The following is a 12,676-nucleotide window of genomic DNA, read 5'->3' as shown; positions in this document are numbered from 1 at the left end:
CAGCGACTGCAGGAGAATCCAGGTGTTCTAAGCTCCATCACACACCATAGTGCTCCCATGTCCCTCACACCGCACACGGATACTGGGGGTGGAACTGTGATCGTGCACAGACTCTGCATAATCCAGTCTTACTTTCTGTTTTAATATACTGTATTTTTATTTAATCTTTAGAAACCTCACTTATACATCATATACAATAGTTTTCATATAGTTTAACGTATACATTTATAGTCAAGAATAAACGTGTAAAGTTAAAAAAAAAAACTCCGTCACTACCCACAAACGGCTCTTCCTGTCAATCACTCTCCGCTGGGTCTCCGTAGCCTCTGCGATCGCGGTGGCTGGTTCGTGCACGCTCCCCGCGATGCATGCGCTGAACGCAACAATCTGCGGATTGCGTGCGTATTCACAGTTGCGATCGGTAGCGAATCAGGCCTCCTATCCACAAAGGTCTTCACTTGGTACATCCCCAAAATATATGCATTATATCTCCAATCCAATCTTTCTGTATATTACAGCTTACAGCTTTGTATTCTCTAGTTGGGTATAAAATAAATATATAAACCAGGTGTGCAAAATAGTAGTGTTCCGCTAATGCCACTTAATTTACACTGACCCATTTCTATATTCTGCAGACTATTATATTTCTGATTTCTCAGGAGATCTGCAGAACATTGCTCTGCCCCATATACCCCCTGACAGATACACAGTGATATATTCTGCAGATGATTACATTACCCATCTCTCTAGTGATATGCAGAACATTGCTCTGTTCCATCTACCCCCTGACCGGTATATAGTGATATTTGCTGCAGATTATTACATCTATATACACACATATTAGCAGGAGGTAATGTACAAGCTTATAAAGTGATATCACACACAGTCAGCAGCTCTTTGATACTTTGAGTCACCGTCTGTTCACACTCAGTGGTGACGGCTCCTCCTTTGGCGCTACCACGTAACACCTGCTATTAAAAGCCGTTCAATGCTGGGAATAAGGTACTTTTTGGTTTTCTTCCTCCGGTACTCTCACAGTTTGGGAGTACTTGCTATAGCTTACAATGGGGTAACATTCCTTGGAGGAGGGGGGTAGAATTTTTAGAAAATGTTTCAGTTTTTTAATATTGTTTCCATATTACCAAAGGCTAGTACCATATCCTAGGCGTAACCGTCTGCTAAGGAACGCTACATAGATACAACTGATAGTAATGACAAAAAAATGGGGGGCAGAGAAAGCATCCCCTCCTGAGACGTGACGGACTAGACCACAGGGAGAGAGAGCTATGGGCCCCTGAGCAGACCGACGGTTATTGGGGGTCTCCTCCCCTGTCTGTAACCAGGGGAATGCAGAGATGAGCAAGTAAATAGGCCTCACCGGGTGACCAGCGCCCCAATAGTCCGCATGGTGTGTTTAATAACCTCAGCTAGCTTCCACCTCTATCTGTTTGTGAATGACGGATCTGTTATAAAGCAGATTAGTGCACAAACACTTAAACAGTATTTCATTTTCTTGCTTACAGGGCTAACTTAACTTGCAGAGACTGAAGAGGCAGTTTACGCCTATGTTACCATGAAAGAGACACACAGCAGTTTGGCACCAATCAGACTTTTTTTTTATTTTTTTTTATTTTTATTATTTATTTTTATTTTTTATTCTTTATCCTCCCCATTAGAGCTATTTCACTAAGGAGCGTTGAACACGTTGAACTCAAATCTTCCTTTGCATGCGAATGTAGCTGCATTTCATGAAGACTTTTTAACCCTTTGTCAATGCATTCTATATATATTTTTATTTTATTTATTTTTTAAGAAAAAAAAAAGAAATCTTTGTGTATGTGTTTTACAAAGCATGTAACCATAAGATGTTGCATTTGAAAAAAAACAAAACAAAATGACTAATAAAGGCCTTTCCCAAAGAAGTTGTATTGAAGATTTTTTAATATGGTATTTTCCAACACGCTCTCTGCACACGAATCGCCATTTTTGTCAGGAATTTATAGCACAACTCAACCCACGTAGGGAGCAGGCAGGCACAGGGCAGGGCAGGCATTAGGGTAGCCATGAGGCAGAGCAGGGTGTTGCCACGTTTTGCATGCAGAGCACTGAACCAGCTTATTTTAACCTTGCAGGCAATAAAAGCGAAAATGGAGGAACTTAGGCCTCTGATACCAGTGTTGGAAGAGTACAAAGCCGATGCCAAATTGGTATTGCAGTTTAAGGAGGAGGTCCAGAATCTGACGTCAGTTCTAAACGAGCTTCAGGAGGAGATTGGCGCCTATGACTACGAAGAACTGCAGAGCAGAGTGTCAAATCTTGAAGAAAGGCTTCGTGCATGCATGCAAAAATTAGGTAGGATCAGACATGTCTTGGTGGCAACAGCCTGCTACCTCCATCTGCAAACACACATAACAGTAGCCAGCGGTACTGAGCAGGCACCTCCCCCCCCTAGGCCCAGACGCCTCAGTCACAGAACAGCATTGGAGACCATTGCTTTCTGTGACCCCTGCAATGCCTCAGCCTATGCCATCCAGCCTGGGAAGGTTAGTTAGCCAAACGCAAAGGATTATGGGTCAAACACATGTAGTGTATTACTAAATTGACTGTTTGCCATTGTGTTGTGGAATGGTGAGGTAACGCTAGATGGGGGGAGATGTATCATCGGCGACATCGCCGATGCTGTACTCCCCCCCCCTGACTTCGCTTACATACCGCGGTTAGTTACCGCGGTATGTACCAAGAATATCGCAAATAACAGCTCTCTCGATGAGAGCTGTCCTTTGCGATGCTGTCGGGCAGAGGGACTTCCGGGTTTAACACCCAGAAGGACGCGGGCCGCGGGGGCTCATGGGAGAGATCTGTCCGGATCCCTCCCAGCCCCGAGCGTCGCGCTAAGAAGCCCATAGGCTTCTATTGGGTAACGCCACCTGAAGGTGGCGTTACCTAGCAACGCAAAGCAGCAGAATGCATATGTATTAAGCGCATTCTGCTGCTTAATACATATGGGGAATGCGGTAAAACCCCCGAAAACTGCATTTTCGGGGGTTTTGCCGTTAATACATCTCCCCTGGTATGTCTTATTTGGGGTTTGTTACGTAGCCTAGCCACAGGCCAGTTTATGGACTGAACCAATATTTAACCCCTATATTTACCTCAACCGAGTCGCACCGATGTCAGCATTCCTGTTGTATTATTAACAAGGGGCATGCTAATGAATGTTGGCCCAATGGCTGCTCCCATCTTAGGTAGGTTAGCGGCCATTTTACATCACTAGCACTGAGGCTGCATAATGCACATATAGAAGCGTTGACCTTTGATGAAGGTCTTTGTGGTTTTCCAATGAGCAACATTTATTATTATTATTATTATTATTATTATTATTATCAGTTATCTATATAGTGCCAGCATATTCCATTGTGCTTTACTATTGGGAACAAAACAGTAATAAAACCAGGCTGGGTAATAACAGGCAGACAGTAAGGTAAGAGGGCCCTGCTCGCAAGCTAACAATCTATAGATTAAATATGATGAAATGGCTGTTCTTGCTGACAAGCGCTTGTGGCCATTTTCCACAGGGCACCTCTACTGAAAACCACCGCGTTTGCCAAAAAACGACCAGTTCAGCAGAGAGAGCGCTGTCTGCAGATCTGTGTATTTGTTTTTTGGGGATTTACTGAGTAAACATAGACCCATCCGAGGAGGGTAATGCCCGAGTATTCCCTGTGCAGGGCACAGTACCCAGCCTGGGCGCATTATGTCTGTAGTAATGGGATTACAGTGTGAACTACAAATATGTTGTATATTACAGCCTGTTACAAATGTTTTTTTTTTGCCTACATTACAGCTACTTCCATAATAATTGCGTATATTTGACATTCATATTTACGAAGGAAAGTTTGGTTGTTTCTACGCCGCAAAATGATAAATGACTTTATTGCTCCTAAAGGCACACATCCACTAGACCAGAGGTCTTCAAACTTGGCCCTCCAGCTGCTGTGGAACTACACATCCCAGCATGCACTGCCACCTTTTTGATATAACAGCATGCTAAAACTATGTGCAGTGCATGCTGGGATGTGTAGTTCCACAGCATCTGGAGGGCCAAGTTTGAAGACCCCTGCACTAGACTATTAAATTGAGCGATATCGTTATTATTCAATAATTGTTTGAAAATCGTATGCAGATCGTTAAAAAAAAAAATTCTAAAACGACCAGCGATGTGCGCTCCCGCTGGCCGTTTAGACATCTATCATCGTACAAATATGTTGTACAACCTGACGATAACGTCAGTTCAGCATGTTTGCAGATGATTGATGAGCCTGCACTGAATGATCGTTCAGTGCAGGCTCATCCGACTGACCAACGACTGCACCATTACAATGTCGTATTCATGTCTTTTAGTGGATGTGGGCCTTAAGTATGGCTTGTAGATCTGTAACAGGAGACTGACTGATGTGAAGGACTCCTATGGATACACAATGAGTAAAACCCCTTCTTATGTAAAGTGTTGCTATGAATGTCAGCTCTCGCATTGTAAAAACGCCGTCAGTCAGGTGACGAGTACAAAGCTGCGGCAGCTGCAGCTTCCATCTTTCAGGCCCTAACTTCAATCCATCCCTTGGGAAAAAAAAATGCACAAATCTGAATATTATTATTATTATATATTCAGTAGAACTATTGATCTATAATGCACCTGCTGTCTATGACTAATATAAATCCTTTATGCCGCGCACCTATTTATATATAAACATGCAATATATTAATCTCATAAAAGACAGAACTGCTGCACCCACTACTCCGCCACCACACGGATCCAGTTCCTGGTTTTCCCTGTGCGTGGTACGTTACTGGCGCGGCCAAGCAGAGAGGAGGAGAGCGGCGCGCACACAATCTGTCTTGCAGGAGTGTTATGTGCTGAGCACAGTTACCATATAGCACTGGGATTGGAACAAGCGCCTCAGTTTCACAAGCCCAGGACAGTCCATATCTCTCCTGCACACACATCAGGCTACAGCTCCCTGGTCTTATTACACCGCGCCAGGGCGAGCAAACCAGGCGCAGAACAAGGCGACCATCCCTCCTTTCTCCTCGCTGGGAAGCGTCCCCACGTTGATCATCTCCATTTAAATTCAATGCAGGTGCTGAAAGATTTAATCAATGTCAGTGCACATTATCGGGTTTGTATTAGGGCAGTGTTGGCTAACTTTGACACTCCAGCTGTTGTGGAACTATATATCCCAGCATACCCTGCCACAGTTTTAGCATACCCTAATAGCAAAATTGTAGCAGTGCATGCTGGGTTATGTAGTTCCATAACAGCTGGAGTGTCAAGGTTAGCCAACACTGTATTAGGGGGTAGGAGCAAAGGAGGCGCTTTACTTCTATAGAGAGATAGAGAGGGGGATATATACATACATACATACATACATACCTGTGTGTGTGTATGCACAGTTCTCATTGTGCACTAAATAAAACAAATTGTTCTGTGATGATTAATTACAAGAGAGAACGTGAAAGCGTATTATATCAGGTGCCGGCAGATGTCCCGCGTATCCTAACACTAGGACATGTGTATTATTATCGCTAACTACTAATTATATAGCGCCAGCATTCTCCGCAGCGCGGGAACAAACACTGTGATAAAATGGTTTATTGTGTCTTTATGTTTGTCTCTCTCTCTGCTCTTCTCTCTTCCCCCCCTGATTCTGCATCCGATGGATCAACGAGCCTGATTCAGCACAGATCGCAATTGCAGCTGCGTAATCACACGCAAAGAAGCTGCGACAATAAGCTAACGTCAGCCACAGCTCAGCCAGTATAGAGACACCCACTACTGCTATCTCACATCTGTAATACCTCAGTCCTGTGTATACATCTGTAACATCAGCCACAGCACAGCCAGCATAGAGACACCCACTGCTATCTCACATCTGTAATACCTCACAGTCCTGTGTATACATCTGTAACATCAGCCACAGCACAGCCAGCATAGAGACACCCACTACTGCTATCTCACATCTGTAATACCTCACAGTCCTGTGTATACATCTGTAACATCAGCCACAGCTCAGCCAGCATAGAGACACCCACTGCTGCTATCTCACATCTGTAATACCTCACAGTCCTGTGTATACATCTGTAACATCAGCCAAAGCACAGCCAGAATAGACACCCACTACTGCTATCTCACATCTGTAATACCTCACAGTCCTGTGTATACATCTGTAACATCAGTCACAGCTCAGCCAGCATAGAGACACCCACTACTGCATTCTCACATCTGTAATACCTCACAGTCCTGTGTATACATCTGTAACATCAGCCACAGCACAGCCAGCATAGAGACACCCACTACTGCTATCTCACATCTGTAATACCTCACAGTCCTGTGTATACATCTGTAACATCAGCCACAGCTCAGCCAGCATAGAGACACCCACTGCTGCTATCTCACATCTGTAATACCTCACAGTCCTGTGTATACATCTGTAACATCAGCCAAAGCACAGCCAGAATAGACACCCACTACTGCTATCTCACATCTGTAATACCTAAAAGTCCTGTGTATACATCTGTAACATCAGCCACAGCACAGCCAGCATAGAGACACCCACTACTGTTATCTCACATCTGTAATACCTCACAGTCCTGTGTATACATCTGTAATACCTCTCAGTCCTGTGTATACATCTGTAACATCAGCCACAGCATAGAGACGCCCACTACTGCTATCTCACATCTGTAATACCTCAGTCCTGTGTATACATCTGTAACATCAGCCACAGCACAGCCAGCATACAGACACACACTACTGCTATCTCACATCTGTAATACCTCACAGTCCTGTGTATACATCTGTAACATCAGCCACAGCACAGCCAGCATAGAGACACCCACTACTGCTATCTCACATCTGTAATACCTCACAGTCCTGTATATACATCTGTAACATCAGCCACAGCACAGCCAGCATAGAGACACCCACTACTGCTATCTCACATCTGTAATACCTCACAGTCCTGTATATACATCTGTAACATCAGTCACAGCACAGCCAGCATAGACACCCACTACTGCTATCTCACATCTGTAATACCTCACAGTCCTGTGTATACATCTGTAACATCAGCCACAGCTCAGCCAGCATAGAGACGCCCACTACTGCTATCTCACATCTGTAATACCTCAGTCCTGTGTATAGATCTGTAACATCAGCCACATCACAGACAGCATAGAGACGCCCACTACTGCTATCTCACATCTGTAATACCTCACAGTCCTGTGTATACATCTGTAATACCTCTCAGTCCTGTGTATACATCTGTAACATCAGCCACAGCATAGAGACGCCCACTACTGCTATCTCACATCTGTAATACCTCAGTCCTATGTATACATCTGTAACATCAGCCACAGCACAGCCAGCATAGAGACACACACTACTGCTATCTCACATCTGTAATACCTCACAGTCCTGTGTATACATCTGTAACATCAGCCACAGCTCAGCCAGCATAGAGACACCCACTACTGCTATCTCACATCTGTAATACCTCACAGTCCTGTGTATACATCTGTAACATCAGCCACAGCTCAGCCAGCATAGAGACACCCACTGCTGCTATCTCACATCTGTAATACCTCACAGTCCTGTGTATACATCTGTAACATCAGCCAAAGCACAGCCAGAATAGACACCCACTACTGCTATCTCACATCTGTAATACCTAAAAGTCCTGTGTATACATCTGTAACATCAGCCACAGCACAGCCAGCATAGAGACACCCACTACTGCTATCTCACATCTGTAATACCTCACAGTCCTGTGTATACATCTGTAACATCAGCCACAGCACAGCCAGCATAGAGACACCCACTACTCTTATCTCACATCTGTAATACCTCACAGTCCTGTGTATACATCTGTAACATCAGCCACAGCACAGCCAGCATAGAGACACCCACTACTGCTATCTCACATCTGTAATACCTCACAGTCCTGTATATACATCTGTAACATCAGTCACAGCACAGCCAGCATAGACACCCACTACTGCTATCTCACATCTGTAATACCTCACAGTCATGTGTATACATCTGTAACATCAGCCACAGCACAGCCAGCATAGACACCCACTACTGCTATCTCACATCTGTAATACCTTACAGTCCTGTGTATACATCTGTAACATCAGCCACAGCACAGCCAGCATAGAGACACCCACTACTGCTATCTCACATCTGTAATACCTCAGTCCTGTGTATACATCTGTAACATCAGCCACAGCACAGTCAGCATAGAGACACCCACTACTGCTATCTCACATCTGTAATACCTCAGTCCTGTGTATACATCTGTAACATCAGCCACAGCTCAGCCAGCATAGAGACACCCACTACTGCTATCTCACATCTGTAATACCTCACAGTCCTGTGTATACATCTGTAACATCAGCCACAGCTCAGCCAGCATAGAGACGCCCACTACTGCTCTCACACATCTGTAATACCTCACAGTCCTGTGTATACATCTGTAACATGAGCCACAGCACAGCCAGCATAGAGACACCCACTAGTGCTATCTCACATCTGTAATACCTCACAGTCCTGTGTATACATCTGTAACATCAGCCACAGCTCAGCCAGCATAGACGCCCACTACTGCTATCTCACATCTGTAATACCTCACAGTCCTGTGTATACATCTGCAACATCAGCCACAGCACAGCCAGCATAGAGACGCCCACTACTGCTATCTCACATCTGTAATACCTCACAGTCCTGTGTATACATCTGTAACATGAGCCACAGCACAGCCAGCATAGAGACACCCACTAGTGCTATCTCACATCTGTAATACCTCACAGTCCTGTGTATACATCTGTAACATCAGCCACAGCACTGCCAGCATAGAGACGCCCACTACTGCTATCTCACATCTGTAATACCTCAGTCCTGTGTATACATCTGTAACATCAGCCACAGCACAGCCAGCATAGAGACACCCACTACTGCTATCTCACATCTGTAATACCTCACAGTCCTGCGTATATATCGGTAACATCAGCCACAGCACAGCCAGCATAGAGACACCACTACTGCTATCTCACATCTGTAATACCTCACAGTCCTGTGTATACATCTGTAACATCAGCCACAGCTCAGCCAGCATAGAGACGCCCACTACTGCTATCTCACATCTGTAATACCTCACAGTCCTGTGTATACATCTGTAACATCAGCCACAGCACAGACAGCATAGAGACATCCACTACTGCTATCTCACATCTGTAATACCTCACAGTCCTCTGTATACATCTGTAACATCAGCCACAGCTCAGCCAGCATAGAGACACCCACTACTGCTATCTCACATCTGTAATACCTCACAGTCCTCTGTATACATCTGTAACATCAGCCACAGCTCAGCCAGCATAGAGACACCCACTACTGCTATCTCACATCTGTAATACCTCAGTCCTGTGTATACATCGGTTACATCAACCACAGCACAGCCAGCATAGAGACACCCACTACTGCTATCTCACATCTGTAATACCTCACAGTCCTGTGTATACATCTGTAATACCTCTCAGTCCTGTGTATACATCTGTAACATCAGCCACAGCATAGAGACGCCCACTACTGCTATCTCACATCTGTAATACCTCAGTCCTGTGTATACATCTGTAACATCAGCCACAGCACAGCCAGCATAGAGACACACACTACTGCTATCTCACATCTGTAATACCTCACAGTCCTGTGTATACATCTGTAACATCAGCCACAGCTCAGCCAGCATAGAGACACCCACTACTGCTATCTCACATCTGTAATACCTCACAGTCCTGTGTATACATCTGTAACATCAGCCACAGCTCAGCCAGCATAGAGACACCCACTGCTGCTATCTCACATCTGTAATACCTCACAGTCCTGTGTATACATCTGTAACATCAGCCAAAGCACAGCCAGAATAGACACCCACTACTGCTATCTCACATCTGTAATACCTAAAAGTCCTGTGTATACATCTGTAACATCAGCCACAGCACAGCCAGCATAGAGACACCCACTACTGCTATCTCACATCTGTAATACCTCACAGTCCTGTGTATACATCTGTAACATCAGCCACAGCACAGCCAGCATAGAGACACCCACTACTGTTATCTCACATCTGTAATACCTCACAGTCCTGTGTATACATCTGTAACATCAGCCACAGCACAGCCAGCATAGAGACACCCACTACTGCTATCTCACATCTGTAATACCTCACAGTCCTGTATATACATCTGTAACATCAGTCACAGCACAGCCAGCATAGACACCCACTACTGCTATCTCACATCTGTAATACCTCACAGTCCTGTGTATACATCTGTAACATCAGCCACAGCACAGCCAGCATAGACACCCACTACTGCTATCTCACATCTGTAATACCTTACAGTCCTGTGTATACATCTGTAACATCAGCCACAGCACAGCCAGCATAGAGACACCCACTACTGCTATCTCACATCTGTAATACCTCAGTCCTGTGTATACATCTGTAACATCAGCCACAGCACTGCCAGCATAGAGACGCCCACTACTGCTCTCACACATCTGTAATACCTCACAGTCCTGTGTATACATCTGTAACATGAGCCACAGCACAGCCAGCATAGAGACACCCACTAGTGCTATCTCACATCTGTAATACCTCACAGTCCTGTGTATACATCTGTAACATCAGCCACAGCTCAGCCAGCATAGACGCCCACTACTGCTATCTCACATCTGTAATACCTCACAGTCCTGTGTATACATCTGCAACATCAGCCACAGCACAGCCAGCATAGAGACGCCCACTACTGCTATCTCACATCTGTAATACCTCACAGTCCTGTGTATACATCTGTAACATGAGCCACAGCACAGCCAGCATAGAGACACCCACTAGTGCTATCTCACATCTGTAATACCTCACAGTCCTGTGTATACATCTGTAACATCAGCCACAGCACTGCCAGCATAGAGACGCCCACTACTGCTATCTCACATCTGTAATACCTCAGTCCTGTGTATACATCTGTAACATCAGCCACAGCACAGCCAGCATAGAGACACCCACTACTGCTATCTCACATCTGTAATACCTCACAGTCCTGCGTATATATCGGTAACATCAGCCACAGCACAGCCAGCATAGAGACACCACTACTGCTATCTCACATCTGTAATACCTCACAGTCCTGTGTATACATCTGTAACATCAGCCACAGCTCAGCCAGCATAGAGACGCCCACTACTGCTATCTCACATCTGTAATACCTCACAGTCCTGTGTATACATCTGTAACATCAGCCACAGCACAGACAGCATAGAGACATCCACTACTGCTATCTCACATCTGTAATACCTCACAGTCCTCTGTATACATCTGTAACATCAGCCACAGCTCAGCCAGCATAGAGACACCCACTACTGCTATCTCACATCTGTAATACCTCACAGTCCTCTGTATACATCTGTAACATCAGCCACAGCTCAGCCAGCATAGAGACACCCACTACTGCTATCTCACATCTGTAATACCTCAGTCCTGTGTATACATCGGTTACATCAACCACAGCACAGCCAGCATAGAGACACCTACACCTAATACCACAGTCCTGTGTATACATCTGTAACATCAGCCACAGCTCAGCCAGCATAGAGACACCCACTACTGCTATCTCACATCTGTAATACCTCACAGTCCTGTGTATACATCTGTAACATCAGCCTCAGCACAGCCAGCATAGAGACACCCACTACTGCTATCTCCCATCTGTAATACCTCACAGTCCTGTGTATACATCTGTAACATCAGCCACAGCTCAGCCAGCATAGACACCCACTACTGCTATCTCACATCTGTAATACCTCACAGTCCTGTGTATACATCTGTAACATCAGCCACAGCTCAGCCAGCATAGAGACACCCACTACTGCTATCTCACATCTGTAATACCTCACAGTCCTGTGTATACATCTGTAACATCAGCCACAGCACAGTCAGCATAGAGACACCACTACTGCTATCTCACATCTGTAATACCTCACAGTCCTGTGTATACATCTGTAACATCAGCCACAGCACAGCCAGCATAGAGACACCACTACTGTTATCTCACATCTGTAATACCTCACAGTCCTGTGTATATATCAGTAACATCAGCCACAGCTCAGCCAGCATAAAGACGCCCACTAGTGCTATCTCACATCTGTAATACCTCACAGTCCTGCGTATATATCGGTAACATCGGCCCCTCACGTAGAATTACAGCAGCTCTGACCTGCCGCAGAAACTGCAAGTGACTAATTTATGCACGCACAAAAAACAGCGTTCAAACGGACAGACACGCCTGCGTGTCTCAGACCACTCCCCCGTCACATCCCCTAATGCCGTCAGCCTGTCACTCACTCTGCGATGGCTTTCATTCTATTTGTGATCGCAATACTAAGTTACGCACGTGCGCTGCACTGCATGCGCAGTACGCACCATCGCCCGATCTGTGTACGCTGTTGCAATAGCAATCCATGGTGAATCAGGCCCTTAATTCAGAAGCCGCTTAGCTTCAAGCCTAAATTTGCATTATTAGCCCTGTAGGCTCCTTAACCTGACTCGCCCTCCATAAC

The 12,676-nt window shown here is 45.2% G+C and overlaps 1 protein-coding gene across 3 annotated transcripts in view; it reads left to right on the top strand.

The window, feature by feature from the left end:
• Positions 1-12,676, top strand: part of OLFM1 (olfactomedin 1) — a 109,522-nt gene that overhangs the window by 83,797 nt on the left and 13,049 nt on the right. For all 3 annotated transcript variants that reach the window (XM_088453036.1, XM_088453035.1, XM_088453034.1), the window contains one exon: positions 2,133-2,352. In XM_088453036.1, the coding sequence (XP_088309162.1) occupies positions 2,133-2,352 (220 nt within the window). The remainder of the gene's footprint in view (positions 1-2,132; positions 2,353-12,676) is intronic.

This window comes from Taudactylus pleione, unplaced genomic scaffold, assembly GCF_031769625.1.
Source record: "Taudactylus pleione unplaced genomic scaffold, aTauple2 ptg000566l, whole genome shotgun sequence".
Taxonomy (NCBI): Eukaryota; Metazoa; Chordata; class Amphibia; order Anura; family Myobatrachidae; genus Taudactylus; species Taudactylus pleione.
Note: the sequence above shows the minus strand (reverse complement) of the source record. Positions and strands in the feature narration are given on the sequence as shown.